The 18,273-nt window shown below is 38.3% G+C and overlaps 1 protein-coding gene across 3 annotated transcripts in view; it reads left to right on the top strand.

The window, feature by feature from the left end:
* LOC123773198 (teneurin-m) overlaps positions 1-18,273 on the top strand; it is a 95,678-nt gene that overhangs the window by 54,300 nt on the left and 23,105 nt on the right. For all 3 annotated transcript variants that reach the window (XM_045766809.2, XM_045766808.2, XM_045766807.2), the window contains 5 exons: positions 8,610-8,908; positions 9,394-9,567; positions 11,177-11,349; positions 14,369-14,621; positions 17,735-17,970. In XM_045766809.2, coding sequence (XP_045622765.2) covers positions 8,610-8,908; positions 9,394-9,567; positions 11,177-11,349; positions 14,369-14,621; positions 17,735-17,970 — 1,135 coding nt within the window. The remainder of the gene's footprint in view (positions 1-8,609; positions 8,909-9,393; positions 9,568-11,176; positions 11,350-14,368; positions 14,622-17,734; positions 17,971-18,273) is intronic.

Here is an 18,273-nt window from a genome sequence, read left to right as displayed (position 1 = left end):
TTCGCCAAAAAGTAGCTTAAGATCCATACTGTAGCATGAATGTACAAAAGGGTAGAGGGAAGGGAAATGACTATGAACCGCACGGAGTACAGCATCCCTCCGCACCAAATTGAAGGCATTTTTGAAATCTAGCTTGATAAGGGCCTTTTCGTCTGTAATGTTGGCGATGAAGGCTCGAGCTGCATGGGCTGCCGCCTCACACCCTTGTGGAATGCCAAACCCAAGCTGTTTTGGCTTCAGCATGTTGGCCGCTGCATCACTAACTGTTCTTGCAACTGCCTTTGCGACGAGACGCCGGAGAGAATTGCCCACAGCTATTGGCCTGATCCCTCCATCCTTTTTCTTTAGAGCACAGAGAGATGCTCCAAAAAAGATAGGTCTTATGGACGCTGGTATGTTGCCAGCTAGACATGTGTTGGTGAATCTGGTTAGTTCCACCAAGAGGTTCTTTGCAATGTCACCCAGTGCAGGGTTGAGCATTTGCTTGAGGTGGTTGGGTTTTAGTCCTGTGAACCCACCTGCTGATTTGGCTTATATATATATATATATATATATGTCGTACCTAGTAGCCAGAACGCACTTGTCAGCCTACTATGCAAGGCCAAATTTGCCTAATAAGCCAAGTTTTCCTGAATTAATATATTTTCTCTAATTTTTTTCTTATGAAAAGATAAAGCTACCCATTTCATTATATATGAGGTAAATTTTTTTTTATTTTAGTTAAAATTAACGTAGATATATGACCGAACCTAACCAACCCTACCTAACCTAACCTAACCTATCTTTATAGGTTAGGTTAGGTTAGGTAGCCGAAAAAGTTAGGTTAGGTTAGGTTAGGTAGGTTAGGTCGTCGAAAAACAATTAATTCATGAAAACTTGGCTTATTAGGCAAATCGGGCCTTGCATAGTAGGCAAAAAAGTGCGTTCTGGCTACTAGGTACGACATATATATATATATATATATATATATATATATATATATATATATATATATATATATATATATATATATATATATATATATATATATATATATATGTCGTACCTAATAGCCAGAACGCACTTCTCAGCCTACTATTCAAGGCCCGATTTGCCTAATAAGCCAAGTTTTCATGAATTAATGTTTTTTCGTCTACCTAACCTACCTAACCTAACCTAACCTAGCTTTTTTTGGCTACCTAACCTAACCTTACCTATAAATATAGGTTTGGTTAGGTTAGGTAGGGTTGGTTAGGTTTGGTCATATATCTACGTTAATTTTAACTCCAATAAAAAAAAATTGACCTCATACATAGAGAAAAGGGTTGCTTTATCATTTCATAAGAAAAAAATTATAGTAAATATATTAATTCAGGAAAACTTGGCTTATTAGGCAAATCGGGCCTTGAATAGTAGGCTGAGAAGTGAGTTCTGGCTACTAGGTACGACATATATATATATATATATATATATATATGTCGTATATATATATAGTTCTGGCTACTAGGTACGACATATATATATATATATATATATATATATGTCGTACCTAGTAGCCAGAACTCACTTCTCAGCCTACTATTCAAGGCCCGATTTGCCTAATAAGCCAAGTTTTCCTGAATTAATATATTTACTATAATTTTTTTCTTATGACATGATAAAGCAACCCTTTTCTCTATGTATGAGGTCAATTTTTTTTTATTGGAGTTAAAAGTAACGTAGATATATGACCGAACCTAACCAACCCTACCTAACCTAACCTAACCTATATTTATAGGTACGGTTAGGTTAGGTAGCCAAAAAAAGCTAGGTTAGGTTAGGTTAGGTTGGTTAGGTAGACGAAAAAACATTAATTCATGAAAACTTGGCTTATTAGGCAAATCGGGCCTTGAATAGTAGGCTGAGAAGTGCGTTCTGGCTATTAGGTACGACATATATATATATATATATATATATATATATATATATATATATATATATATATATATATATATATATATATATATATATATATATATATATATATATGTATATGTCGTACCTAGTAGCCAGAACACACTTCTCAGCTTACTATGCATAGCCCGATTTGCCTAATAAGCCAAGTTTTCCTGGATTAATATATTTTCTCTAATTTTTTTCTTATGAAATGATAAAGCTACCCATTTCATTATTTATGAGGTCAATATTTTTTTATTAGAGTTAAAATTAACGTAGATATATGACCGAACATAACCAACCCTACCTAACCTAACCTAACCTATCTCTATAGGTTAGGTTGGGTTAGGTAGCCGAAAAAGTTAGGTTAGGTTAGGTTAGGTAGGTTAGGTAGTCGAAAAATAATTAATTCATGAAAACTTGGCTTATTAGGCAAATCGGGCCTTGCATAGTAGGCTGAGAAGTGAGTTCTGGCTACTAGGTACGACATATATATATATATATATATATATATATATATATATATATATATATAAAACACTGTTTGTCAACCTATTGTATTTGTGAGTTCAGACATATTAGAGAATATTGTAATGTCAACAATACGGTGTATAAATATAAATAAATAAATATGTTTATTCAGGTAAGGTACATACATACAAGTGATGTTACATTAATGGATTGATATATAGATAGAGCTAGTACATACAATGCCTAAAGCCACTATTACACAATGTGTTTCGGGCAAGAAAAACATTAATATCTAGAACTTAATACTAATTGAGCATAAAGAATAAAAAGTGTTGAGAACAAATACAAATAAAGATAAAAAAAAAAGGGGGGAACATGACTGAAAAAGCAGCACAAATACAATAGGTTGACAAACAGTGTTGATTAAAAAAAAAAAATAACAGACATGGGTTGACAATAGAGGAGTGAGGTAGGTTACAGGGAATTTATTAGGTAGTGTTTAGTTTTTATCTTAAACTGGTTGAGAGAGGTACAGTCTTTAACATGGTTGGGAAGGTCATTCCACATTCTGGGTCCCTTGATTTGTAGAGCATTTCTAGTTTGATTAAGTCGTACTCTAGGAATATCAAAACTGTATTTATTTCTGGTGTGGTGCTCATAGGTTCTGTTACAACCTTCAATGAAGCTTTTGAGGTCAGGATTGGCATTACAGTTCAGCGTTTTATATATGTATAATACACAAGAGAGAATGTGCAGTGACTTATTATCTAACATATTCAGAGATTTGAGTAAGGGGTACAGAGTGATGTCTGGGGCCAGAGTTGGATATTGTCCTAATAGCAGCTTTGTGTTGAGTAATTAGAGGACGTAAATGATTTTGGGTAGTAGAACCCCAAGCACAAATACCATAGTTGAGGTATGGATAGATGAGGGAGTAATAGAGAGTAACCAGGACAGGGCGGGGTACATAATATCTGATCTTAGAAAGAATGCCAACAGTTTTTGAAACTTTTTTTGATATATTTAGAATGTGTCCCTGGAAATTCAGCTTGTGGTCGATGAGAACGCCAAGGAATTTGCCATCTAATTTGTTACAAATTTGGGTATTGTTTATTTTGAGATTTATCTGATTAGAGGATTTATTGCCAAACAGAATATAAAACGTTTTGTCAATGTTAAGGGTAAGTTTGTTGGCAATTAGCCAAAGATGGACTTTCTCTAGCTCAGTATTTACTGTGGCATTTAGAGCAAGGGGGTCAGGACTGGAGTAAATGAAGGTTGTGTCGTCAGCAAATAGAATTGGTTTGAGGTGTTGGGAGGCATTTGGAAGGTCATTAATGTAGATGAGAAAGAGGAGAGGGCCAAGTATGCTGCCCTGAGGAACACCATTGTTGATGGGTAGGGTGGGAGAAATTGTATTATTCACAGAAACATACTGGAGCCTGTCAGTAAGATTTGATTTGAGGTATTGCAGGGAGTGTCCTCTGACTCCATAATGATGTAATTTATGAAGAAGGTTTTGGTGGTTGACAGTGTCAAAAGCCTTACGCAGGTCCACAAATAACCCAACAGGAAACTTCTTTTTATCAAGAACTGCGTGAATTAAGTTAATCATACTAATAAGTGCATCGTTAGTGCTTTTTTGGGTCTGAAGCCATATTGACAAGAGCTAAGTATATTGTGTTTGGCTAGAAAAGAGTAAAGCTGCTTGTAGATTAGTTTTTCGAATATTTTTGACAAGTTAGGCAGGATTGATATAGGTCTGTAGTTGTTAACATCTGTGAGATCACCACATTTGTGGACAGGGGTTACTCTTGCTTTTTTTAGAATGTCTGGAAAGGTTTGGAGTTCAAGTGACTTGTTGAAGAGCAATGCAATAGCAGGGGCTAAAGATCTGGAGGCTCTTTTGTAAATTAAAGTTGGTATCTCCTCGAGGGCACTAGACTTGGTTTTAAGGGAAAGGATTATCTCATTGACATCAGTGGAACTAGTAGGCTTTAGGTACAGAGACTGTGTACCTAAGAGTATGTATGGGGTTCATGAGTTACGTGGTGTATTTGCTATCAGAATAATAACAAACTTTGTTTTAAGACAACACGCAGCCTCCCTGTTTGAATCCCGAAACATGCTAAACATAAACTCACTCCACACATTCTCTTGTGCCATTTACATGTACAAAAGCTTGTTCCTAGATGCAAATCCTGATCTGAAATGCTTCCTTGACAGATGTAATAGAACCCATAATCATCACACCAGAAATAAATATCTCTTTGATATCCCTAGAGTCAAATTAAATCTGTGTAAGCACACTATGAAAATAAAGGAAGCTAGTCTATGGAACTCACTTCCTAACAAATTTAAAAGCTGTCCAACCTACACCTTATTCAAAAGTAAAACCAAAAAGTACCTAATTTCATCCTCATAGTTTCCTACTTAATGTTTCAAACTCGCACTGTATCTTGTGCTACCCACTCCCCCAAAATATGTGCCTAAGCTATATAACTTCACCATTGTATTTACTGCCATCATCTTATATCATGGTTGGTATGTTAAATGCAAATTTTACTACAATCTACCTAGAAATAATCCTCAAATTATGCTACACTGTACCTGTTAGATAATCCTCAAATCTCACTGTAATATACCTACTGATTTTCTTCAGATTTTCTTACAATGTACCTGTTATAATTTTTCAACTTTGCTACAAATTACCTACTTAAATTTATCTGTTAGATTAAGGACCTGCCCGAAACACTTATGTGTGCTAGTGACTTTAGAAGAATGTAAAATCATCAATGTTATGTACTCTCATAAACCCAATGTACCTTCTTGTATATATATATAAATAAATATATCTGCAGTCTCCGTGGTGTAGTGGTAAGACACTCGCCTGGCGTTCCGCGAGCGCTATGTCATGGGTTCGTATCCTGGCCGGGGAGGATTTGCTGGGCGCAATTCCTTAACTGTAGCCTCTGTTTAACGCAACAGTAAAATGTGTACTTGGATGAAAAAACGATTCTTCGCGGCAGGGGATCGTAATCCAGGGACCATAGGATTAAGGACTTGCCCGAAACGCTACGCGTACTAGTGGCTGTACAAGAATGTAACAACTCTTGTATATATCTCAAAAGAAAAAAAATAAATAAATAAATAATAAATAAATATGGGGTCTGTCTCAGTTTCACCACGATGCAAATGAGCTGAAATAACCTCAGGTGCAAGGCATCATTGTGCAAGGTTTGAGATAAAGCATCTCTGCCCAAGTGACCTAAGATGCCAAAATATATCTACAAATCACAGCCACTGGATGTAATGTGTGATAGTCGCCTGTTAAACAAACCATGGGACCATGAAAAACAATGCAGAATCATGTTTGCCAAGAAAGTTGGAGGTATCTGCATCTTCAAGAACTCCAGGCCCAAATTTACAGGACTCAGGACACCATCCAACAATCTGCCTGAGATACTAGGCAGACCAGAACTAAGATGGTTATGTGGAAAATTATTCAAAGAATTATGTGATTCAAATCCTAAAGTTCAAGAATGTATTGTAGATCCTTGCACGTTACGCTTAGGAGATCAGGAACAAACAAGACACCCACCACAGAGCGGGTCTTAATTTGACTAGTCCAGCATCCACCAACTCTGCCATGGTTGATGGAGCTGCAGGGTAGACTTTGTAGACTAACACCAAAGAAGGGGTTGAAGATCACGTCCACTGCAGGCTCTGGAACAAGTTCCAGAAAGCCCATATATTGAAGGACCAATGGGTGGCAAAATGGGACAGATGTCCCCCAAGAGTGCTGTTAAAGGGGCAAAACATGAAAGGGGCCCACTGCAAAGAACTCTGAACGAGTGCACCCCTCTGTGATGCTCGAGAGCAATACCGATCAGAAAGAGCAAAAGCTGGAGACAGCACCACACATGGAAATCCTACTTCACCAGAGGCCTACCCGAGTAACAACAGGTGAGGACCTGTCCGGAAACTCCCTCCAATGTGCAGAGAAGACAGAATCAAATAACTGAGAAGCTAAAAAGCCACAGTTACAATAACCAAGGTGTTAGCTTCCTCAAGAAACAAAAAAAAGCAAAAAATGGGAAAGGAAGACAAGACAAACAGGGACCAAGCCAAATCTAAGGCATGGGCCAGCACAGCAGATCGGCAAGACAAATGAGCTGAATAGAAGCCTGCCACTGCCTTCCTATGGAGAGGAACATGGCAGAGCCTCCAAAGCCCCAACCACAGGCAACAAGGCAGCAGTAACCGAAAGTACAGCGGATAAGGCATCCAAGCTCCCCCAGAATTGACCACAGAACAGCTCAAATGTGCAATGATTGATGAGTTAATGACTAATGTGTCAGGTAAGCTGGTTCAATAGCTGGGTGCATAGTCACTGGTAGTACAGCAGCTACTAGCATGTGAACTGCCTAGTGTCCATGTAGATTGGTTCATGGTCTCATTTTCTGCATTTAGTATGCCCTGCTGTTGTCTTGACATGTCCCAGGGTCCCAGTAGTACAGTCAGGTTCATTCCAAATTCACAGTCAGGAGTTATTCTTCTTCTTTGCAATACATGCAGTTTGCATGAAGGTTTTCCTCCCGATGACGGCACGAGTGGTAATGTAGAAAGATGCGTCACATTCAGTGGTGCATCAATGGTCAAGATGTGGCAGAGGCATAAAGATGTCGACGTCTTCTATGTGGGTGAGGATAAGGACAAAATAAACAGACAAGAGGAAAGGGACTCAGGATGGGAAAGATGAGGAGTCGCATGAAAGGTGAAAGCAAAGCGTTGCCGAACTATAAAAAGTGTGGGATGCAAGCAAGAGACGGAGGTGGAGAGGCAAAGAATATTTGGGAGGTAGTCGCTAATCAGACATGAGAAAGGAAGGGAAGTGCAAGCACATAAAGGAACATGAAAAACATGTAGGTTAGGGTAAATCAGGTCGGGTCAGGGTAGGTGAAAACAGGGCAAGACATGTTGACGGATTCCAGAGCTTTACGTCCGGGATGCAATCACATCGGTCTTTTAGATGGACCAGGAGAACAGCATGAAGAAGACCTGAGAGTAGGGGTGAGGATGCATCACGTGAGTGCAAGATGTATGTGGTTTGTCAGGCAAAGTGGCAGCAGGGCGCTTGGAAGTTGGGACAGCTGAGGATTGCTTCATCTTAGTGCTGGGGGTCGGGGTTTGCGGCAAGTCAACCCAGGGAGAGACTCGGGTAAGGCGCGCCAAGGCGTTATTGAAGGCGGTTTCCAGAGGAGTTAACCAGCTTGTTGTAGGGTTGCATCCTGGGAATGGTCAGTAGTTTGACCTTGGAGCCTAATGTGTATATTTACACTAGCTTCCTGTTCCCCAACACAATGAATTATTATTTAGCTCTACCTTTCTGGTGGCTTTTTGTTGCTCTAAATGATCCAGTATCCTCATGCTCCTTCTGCCTCTCAGTAGAATCTTAAGTAGTTGTATATGAGCTTGAGCTTTGTCTGTATATTATATTCCCTGGGCAGAGTTTGTTTTCTAGCACTTTACCAGTTCATCTGTTGTCCCCACTTTCACCATCACTAGGACCGTCTTGTCCAGACTCCATTTGCCCATCAGTGGCTTACTAGTTTCCTCTTTGGGCTTTAAGAGGTAGTGGTTAATGGTTAAGTCCTGTGCACCTCCTTCCTGCACATGACCTTTTGACAGATGCCTCAGACCTGGGATGGGGGTTTTCTAACCAGCTATCACCAGCAAACTCTGGAATTTGGGGGGAAACAGCATATAGAATAAACATCATTAGTAACAAAACGAACAATTTAGAAATGGTTAGAACACTTGTGCAAACAAGAAGAATTAGGTTCATACTCTTAAGTGTGGTGGAACAGTTTGGGAGAAGTTGAGAAACAGGATGCTAAAGGGTAGATAGAATGTGTTCTGAGGAAAACATGGAGGGTTGGGCTTAAACAAGACTTGTGGAAGAGTAAGCTACCTGCTACTGCACACTTAAGTGTAAAATTAATGAAGTAAAATCTGATTAAAATGTAATGTAAATAAATTTATAATGGCACTAATGCATTGTATAGTACTCTCTCTCTCTCTAATAAAATATCAAAGCAAAGAAATAATATACTATAATATATTTATCCATAAATAGTATATTAATGCATTAGTGTAACCACAAGAGCTTCCCTTTCAATACGCTCACAAACTACCAAACTAACCCTAACATTCCCATTTAGATCCGTGTAATGGTGCCTTGGAATGAAGTGGTAGTGTTGGACGATATCATGATGACAGTGACGGGCTTGTCTGGTAGTGATCAGACCACTGACTATCACGACCATCCGAAGAGACAACTGACCTCTCACTGTCCCCTCCATGACTATGATCTTCTGAGGCCCGTTGTTATGGCAACCTGGCAGAATGTTTTCCAAGGAGAATGTCCAGATGTTGATGCCATCCTGGTGGAGTCACAAGCAGTCCAGGAATCCGTTCAGATTCCTGGAACTGGGATGTATTTGGTGTATCATTCTTCCAGGTGAGATAAAGGATGCTTATATTCAAAATATTTATATTTCAAAACTAGCTGATTAAGAAAAAAAAATTTCATGGATGCATGGCAGTCATTGCAGTTCTATAAGGTAAAATTATATATTCAAAACGGTATAGGATAAAAACTTCATTTTTGTTGTTTGTTTGCACTGTAGACCTATTCAAAGATATTACAAGGATTAAAAAATGTATGAGCCAAGATATATGTTTTGGATTATTGACATATTACAATACAAATTATCCAAATTAAACTGAGTGGAAGGTTGTATAAAGATTTCTTGTACTATTTCATCTTCATGTTCCTTATCATTTTATACTTGTTTCACATCTTAGATTCCCGATTTACCTGATTTTCCTTACTTCTCCTTCCTTCTAATGATGAATCTGCAATTGCTTTTGCAATCTTCACCAAACCAATTTTTTCTTTAAAGTTCACAACCCCATTTCATTGATTTTCCCATCACACTTCAGGGCCAATGGATATGAGTCAACTATCAGAATGCAATTGACTCCTGATCACATCCCAGCTACATTAAGAAGGATCCACCTCAGGATAGTTCTAGAAGGCACCCTCTTCACCAGGGTCTTCGAGGCCGACCCTAATATAAAGTTCACCTATGCTTGGGATCGTCTGAATGTATACAGGTAAGTTTGTATATGAAAGATACTTCATGGACTTTAGTTGGACTCCATATTTGCATGTAAATGTTTTTAGTGAAAGTATTTACATGCATTTCAGTTATTTCAATGACTGAGGTTTCTAAAGTTGTGGGTAACATTTGAATGGAAAACAAAGTCATAGTAGGGAACACATACAAAATATAATAATAATAATTCATTGTGTGGGGGGGGAGGACAGACAGCCAGAATGTATTTATACACATTAAACTTATATTGATGGGAATCCCCCTCCCCCTCCCCCAAGATCAAATTACTGATCCGCCGAGAATGTAACCCCACAACAAACTAACTCCTGGGTACCTACTTGCTGCTGTAGGTGAGAGGAAATGTGTCCAACCATTTCTGTCCCGCCTGGGATTTAAATAGCATTTCTTCAAATGTAAGGGAATTCACATAAATTATACACAACTATTTTGAATTGAGGGATTCGAACAAACCATTCATATACAAGCATCATATATACATATATATTTAAAACACAATGAGGACATAATGTTGACATGGAATTACTCACCATTAAGGATCACACAGATCTCTGTGGCGGTGAGAGCAAAAGTGAGGTCAGCGCCTCAGTGCAGAGCCCAAAACGCACCTCCCACTACCAGAAGCAGCATCCCCCTCCTTCTGAGTAGTGAAGGTAGAGGATGGAGAGAGTCTACATAAAAGTGCAGGAAAGCTATTTTATTATTGACAGACATGCTCTCCCATGCACAACTTGATATACTTGAAAACACTGGCAATAAAGTAAATTAACTTTGCCATAAATAAAAGTACAAAAATAAAACAAAATTCCATTATAAAACATATAACAACATTGCAACGAATACAAATAAAAGCTAAACATTTTATAGCTCACTGTCTCCCAATACTGTATATGAAAATTTTGCTTAATTGAAAAATAAGCATGATTTTTGTTGTTCCAAAGATGGTAAACAAACAAAACAGTTAAGCCACAAAATTTAACTGGAAATTAACTGAATGAAAAATTCAGCTTGAAACAAATACTGTACTATGGCTGAAAACAAAACACTAAATAAACTGAAAACACTAGAACAGCAATAAATGAGAAAAGAAAACATTAATCTTAAAAGTAAATACTGTACAATATTTATGAAATAATGTTATTTGTATACAGAACAACAAGGGAGTTAAGTGTAACTTGGAGACATGATAATAATGAAAAAACAAATGCATTCTAAACAAACAAAAAACAAGAAAGATTTTCAGCATTAAAAAATTATCTAAGTTTCAAAAAGATCGTGACTAAAATTTTCACTGTCATAAAACAAATACCAAATGCCCACATTATTGGTAACTGTTAAGTCTTACTGTACATAATTTTCAAACTTCAGAAAAACCTAACAATAATGGTAGATTTATTTATTTATTTTCCCAATATTTTGACTCTTACACTTGTCAGTGATACAGGTCTGTAATTGAGAGGGGGGGGGGGGTCCTCCTGCCGCCAGTTTTGTAGATTGGAACTATGTTTAGCCTTTTTTCCACACATCTGCTATGACTCCTGTATTCAGGGAAGTGGGTGTAAGACCTTGAGTGTGCATTCACTTTACAGGCAGCGTGTGCATGGAGTGACAGTGGCCAGGGTTTCCGTGGGATATGAACATGCCTCCTGTCCGAAGATTATCTGGGAGCATCAGACAGCTAGAGTAGCTGGCAATGATCTCCTCATCTCAAAGGTTGGCGGTTTTAATCTCCACGTTCACCATGCCTATAATTACCACCAAGGTAAGATTTTGTTTAAAATTTCTGTATTTGAACATTGCAGTTGTGCATTTTAATCCATTTTCAGCTCCCAAACGACATTAAAGAATGTTCGTCTCTCAACCAGTTTAAAACTACCTTATTAACTGTATGTAACCAACCTTCCTCACCTCTTCACATCCTATGTATGTTAACCTGTGTTTTGCTGTCTTTGAAATCATTAATAACTAAACCTGTAATACAACACAGGTTTAGTTATTATGAGAGAATGTGTGTGTCAAGTAGATTTCCTTCACGTTTTCACAAAGGGTAGCATCACCACTTTACACCCTCAGAGGGAAGCTGGAGCTAATACAGGAGGGAGGAGGTGTGTATGAGGTGTCCACCTCATCTCTGAGGTGTTTGCCTCCTTGTTCTCATTGGTATTTGAGAAAGTACAGTTTATATCTGAGAGAGTGATAAATGTCATCCCTATTGTATTGTGTCCCACCCTCTGTGTCTTCTAATAAATGTAATGCACACACCCAGTTGGTTTGGTAACGTTTTACCAAATCAAAATAATTAAGGAATAGGGGGGATTATTATTATTATTATTATTATTATTATTATTATTACGTATATTTCAAGTTCATTGACAAATTATTGCCCCTTCCCCATCCTCCTCACACTGTAAAGTTTAATATACTGTTTCAGCATGATTGCCTGGCTTGACACTATTTCAGCATGATTGCCTATCTTAACATACTGTTCAGGATTATTGTCTGGTTTAACATAATGTTTCAACCTGATTGTCTGGTTTAACATGATGTTTCAGTATGTTTTGGGGGGTTTAACATACTGTTTCAACAAGATTGTCAGGTTTGGTTTAACATACTGTTTTAGCATGATTGTTGGATTTACCATACTGTTTTAGCATGATTGTTGGATTTACCATATTGTTTTAGCATGCTTATCAGGTTTAATATATTTCAGCATGATTGTCAGGTTTAACATACAGTAGTGTTTCAGCATGAGTGTCTGGTCTAGCAATGTTTCAATATGATTGTAAGGTTTATCACCCTGTTTCAGCATACTGTACTTGCCAAGTTTATGCCATACTGTTTCAGCATGCTTATCAGATTAAACATACTGTTTTAGCATGCATGTCAGGATAAATATTTTCAATATTTTGGAGTTAGTGTATGTTCATATCCTTACCGTTTCAGCATACTTGTTACGTTTATCATACTTTCAGCATGATTTTCATAATAATAATAATAATAATTTTGACCATATCATGGTCTAGTGGAGTAGAGCATGCCTCCAACAGCCTGGTGGATCAGACCAGCAACCAGAAGGCCTGGTCAGAGACCAGGCCATGGGGACGTTGATCCCCAGAACCTTCAACAGGTAGTGCCTGCTGGATACCTGCTGAACGGGGTTCTGGGAGTTCTTTTACTCCCTGCCCAGGAGTACGCAAAGCCTAGGTTCGAATCCACCACATGGCTCCATACTAATTTTCTCAGTAATAATAATAATACTAATAGTAATAATAATGTAATAATCTTTATTTATATATATATAGTATACATGAGAACATGTTACAGTAGATACATAGTAGGTACAGTAATTGTGTATTATATAAAGCCACTAATTACACAAAACATTCAAGGCATAACTTACAATAATTAGTGAGTGTACTGTAATTTTAAATTTATTGCAGTAACCATTATATATGAGTAATAAGCTAACATATATGAAATATTAAAGAAATTTAGCAAATGATATACAAATTTGATGGATGTTTATCTTTAAAGTGATTCTTACTGATGCATGTTAAATATGTATTTATGTAACAACTCTTCAACCATTGTACGGTGTTCGTCTATGTATTTTTTAAATAAAAATTATTATTATATTATTATTACTGTGTTATATAATCTGCAGCCTTAGAGGTGACAACATTATAGTAAATGGTACAGATATATTATGCATTATTCACAACAGCAAACACAAGTTGACTTATTTAGAGTGCATCTATGTCGGGGAATATTGTGTCATGATGTTAATTAGGTATTTCTTAGTTTTCCACTTTAAATTGGTTGAGAGAAGTACAGCATTTTATTGCATTTGGGAGGTCATTCCACAGTTGGAAACCCTTTATTTGCATGGCATTTCTGCTTTGATTGAGTGCCACTCTTGTAATATCAAATAGATATTTGTTTACAGTTTGGTACTACTTTTTGTAATATTTTGTATAGGACAGTATGTATTTATGAAGCATGAGTACTAGTGAACTTGCCATGTTACACTTAATTCTTGACTAGTTTCATATACATCCACAGCACACACAACTCCAGGCCTATTACAGGGAAGGTGGGACACCACGAGCACAGCTCTCATCCTGTAACTACAATACACTTAGGTAATTACTTAGGTAATTACACACACCTTTGTCCTTGACAAGATTTAGCTCTCTGAGTGATTTTGCACAACACAAAACTCATGAAAGCCACTTTACCAAAAACCGTTCTCCCTTACACAACTTGACATACCTACAAAACAATGGCACTTGAAACATAAAAATTAACATTGGAAATCATAAAATTAAAACAAACTAACATTTAATAAAAAATAGAAATGTTAAAACTAATACAAAGAAAGTGCCAGGCATTACAGGGTGGAAACTACAATCCAAGATGATTCATAACGATGTATTGGAACAGTTCTCCAGTGTAAGATTACTGAGCAGTTGGGTTGAACTAAAAGGGAAGTGTGTTCAAGTTAACTCCCTACTCATTTCCAGAAATAGGTATGATAAAAAGCAAGAGGGATTAGAATGCCTTGCTATGGGAAATTAGGTTTTGGATCCCTTGCAATAGGTAATTAGGGTTAGGAGCCATTGCAATAGATAATCAGGGTTAGGAACCATGACAATAGGTAAGAGGATAGATCAACCAGTGGATGACAACTTTGCCTGTGTATACACATAAGTGACTGCACCCTAATACTTTTCTGCCTGTTTTTATATATACACATCTCTCACAGCCCACTTCTCTTCCAGGTATCTTGCAAAAGGGCAACGGCCAAAACATATATCTGGCTGGTCAACGTCGCCTTGTGACAACTCTACTAGGTACCGGAGAGCAGAGAGAAGTTAACTGTGGGGAAAGGTGCGAGGGAAAAGCCAACCTCTCCCCTTTGCTGGCTCCCACCTGCCTTGCGGCAGCTCCCGACGGTTCCCTCTACGTTGGCGACTTCAATCTAATCCGACGCGTTAAACCCGATGGGACTGTCATCACTGTCGCCAGGCTAAAGTGAGTGGCGGGTTTCAGTGCAGGCTTACATAAGTTTGTTAGTTAGAGGTGAACCTTCTTGTATGTGGTTTTTCAAGTTTGTATGTTACTGTGCAGCTGTGTGTTGATGCACATTATAATAGTATATTTGATTATTTAATAGCCCGTTGTTGTACACTTAGCATAAAGCAAGGTCTGTAATTATTAGTATATTTTTATGTGGCAGTTGTGTTAGTATGCTCTAAGTGCACCAGCATGCTCTAAGTGTATTAGAAGACATTAGGTAAATTTCTGTTTGTTGGCACATTAGAAGTGGTTTGTAACATTGAAATGTAAGTAAACATTACATGTCTTTAAATTTTAGCAGTGATATTTGCTGTTTTTATATTCATAAATATGTTAAAAGCACTTACATATTTTTAGGTTGGAATTTTTGGTCTGTAGGAATCAGGTAACATGTGACTGTACCAGGCTGGAAGTGTAACATGTGACTGTACCAGGCTGGAAGTGTAACATGTGACTGTACCAACCCAACATGGGAACGTTGATGAGCTGGAGAGCTGTAGTGCTAGTTTTCAGTCATTGGAGTTCAGGTTCATAGTGCTGGGCCATAACAATCAAGCCATAATCCACAGAAGTTGGGTCTTACAGGACCAGACTGAGGGGAGGATGAGAGAGGGCATCAGCCACAGCGTGTCTGTCCCTTGACTTGGCAGATGTGCGTAGTAAATTGCAAGATGTAACCAAAGTTGTGGGAGACCTTAGGGAAGTGAGAATCACCCCTGGCTGCCATGACGTATGTTAATACTCACCTAGTTGTGTTTGTGTGTGGGGGGGGTTGAGCTTTGGCTCTTTGGTCCCACCTCTCTACCATCAATCATCTGGTGTACAAGTTCCTGAGCCTATTGGGCTCTTATCATATCTACATTTAAAACTGTATATGGAATCTGCCTCCACCACATCACTTTGTAATGCATTCCATTTGTTACCTACTTTGACACTGACAAAATTAATTCTAACATCTCTGTGGCTAATTTGATTACTTAGCTTCCAACTTTGTACAGAAGTTGGTGAGGAAGTAAAATTCCTGCCCTCCAAGGAAGTGACGAAAATGTTGGATGGCTGCATAGGTGGTAGGTAGGGAGTTCCTTGTCATAGGTGCTGTATTATTCTTCTGCAGTCGAGAGGTGGGCCAAGAAGAAAGCCATGGGCCACCATGCACACTCAATTAATTGGTGCAGGACTGCTTCCATGGCGGTTTTAGAAATATTAGTGGAGAGCCTGTTAGGGGGGGGGGGCATCGAATACACTGGATGGGCATGCAGAGTGAACTTTGTACACTTGCATTTGATGTCGACGAATGCCGTTTCTGCCTGCAAGGTCCAAATCCAATGGAAGCATGATGTCTGCTCATGTCCCTACAAGAGGTCATACAAGTGCTGAAAGATGTCTGAGCAGTATAGAATGAAGCTATGATAGAGGTTCACAATACCAACAAACTTCTGCAGCTTCTTCAGGTAGATAGATGTGGAACTCCTTAATTGTGTTCATCTTTTTGAATGGCTAAATACCAGCTGCTAACATGTGGGTGTCTTTGTGTATGAAGGCCTCTGAAACTTCCAAGGCCGGATAAAGGATATCCATAGGAGCTCATTGGCACATAGGCCACATGCAATTTGAATAACAAATTGCATGTGGCATATAAACTGAGTCGGCATCTTGGCAGTGAGGATCTTGTCAGTAAGTCCCATGGCCATGCTGCTTGAGATGGTTCTTCAGTGATATTTGTAGTAGGGTGATTCAAGCATAGAGTATGTCCTGTCATGTGCTGCAGGAGCCTTGGTATATGTGGAGGCTTCATCAATAGCATCCATGTGTATGTGGGCAGGACAGAAAATACTACTTTGTTCACTGTGATGTCATGTAGCATGGAGATAGTCTCAATCTACAGAAACCACTTTTCCGGTGCCTCTGGGATGTACGATGGTATCTTAGTTGAGGAAGCCACTTTGTGTATTCCACTAGTGTTTGGTCCATTTTCAGTCTAGTATATGTTGGAGCCAATTGTAATGTCATCTCCTTAGGATCATCAATGTACTACCATATGTAATGTAATGTACTACCACAATAAATTATCTACCATATGATCATCATATGGTAGATAATTTAACCACATACTTTATGTCAATACTCTATAGCAGTGGCCAACTCTTTTTGGATATTCTGATAGATGGATATTGAAACACACAGTAACAGAGATACATTGAAATGTATAGTAACAGTTAGCAATGTATGTAATCTTGCTACAGTGTTGGAGTATATTACAAGTGATTGTGGCAAATATTATGGGTGATTGTGTGTAAATACCTAAGTGTAGTTACAGTATGAGAGCTAATCTCGTGGTGTCCTGTCTTCCCAGCACTCTTTATCATATAACGTTTTGAACATACTGTACAGTGCTGACAGTTTTGGCCCCCACCACCTTCTCATCTAACTTGTTCCAACCGTCTACCACTCTGTTTGCGAAAATGAATTTTCTTATATTTCCTCGGTAGCTTTGTTTAGTTAATTTAAATCTATGACCTCTTGTTTTTAAAGTTCCAGGTCTAAGGAATTCTTCCTTATCAATTTTATCAATTCCCGTTACTATTTTGTACGTAGTGATCATATCACCTCTTTTTCTTCTATCTTCTAGTTTTGGCAAATTTAATGCCTCTAACCTCTCCTTGTAGCTCTTGTCCTTTAGTTCTAGGAGCTGTGTGTGTGTAAAACTACCACACATAAGAACAATATATATATGAAGTGACATTGAATAGGAGAATTGAAAGCAGTTTGGTTGGAGAGAATAGCATTATGTATGTTATGTAAGGCACTTTTCAAGTACAGTACAGTACTGTACTTTATGAAACAGCCGAGATTTTGTTTTGAATACTTGGCTAATATGGAAAGTACAGTATTATGAAAGTTCTTATCCCTCCAAAAGTATTTAACTATTTTTATCTAATACTTTCCGAACCTTTCTGATGGAGTGTTTTTCTGTCCAGTGAAAGTTAATGAAATGGTAATGGCGAGACTGATGAGACCATGTTATCTTAGTTATAAGCACCATTATCCATTTCCCTATTCCCTTACAGTGAGACTCGCGTATCATACCGGTATCACGTGGCTGTGTCACCCCTGGACGGGTCAGTGTATGTGAGTGACCCCGAGGCCCACCAGGTGTTAAAGCTGGCAGCCACCGAGAACGTGCCAGACCCCCACCACAACACTATTGCCGTGGTCGGCTCTGGCCAGCGCTGCCTCCCGGGAGACAGGAACAAATGTGGTGATGGAGGGTATGCCATTCATGCCAGGCTTACCTATCCCAAGGGTAAGACTGTTTATAGTAAAACCATTATACATGCAAGGGAAAATCTGTGATTTATATGATAACTTGCCATGAGTGTAGAGTTATTGTGTTATTCTTAGGCCTAGAGATGTAGTGCACCAATCTATGCACAGCATGCACTGAAGTAAAGGAGATGATTTGGAAATTGCCTAAACTCACACCAAAATGGAAAAAACAGATTAATGATAATGGCATAAATAAATATGCAATGGTTCATTAGTTTCAATGGGAAGTCAGTATATTAGTAAATGCAGTGATGTGCTTCCAGGAAAATATCATTAACAC

This window comes from Procambarus clarkii, chromosome 81 (assembly GCF_040958095.1).
Source record: "Procambarus clarkii isolate CNS0578487 chromosome 81, FALCON_Pclarkii_2.0, whole genome shotgun sequence".
In the NCBI taxonomy this organism is placed as follows: domain Eukaryota; kingdom Metazoa; phylum Arthropoda; class Malacostraca; order Decapoda; family Cambaridae; genus Procambarus; species Procambarus clarkii.
This window is presented reverse-complemented; position numbering and strand designations above follow the sequence as displayed.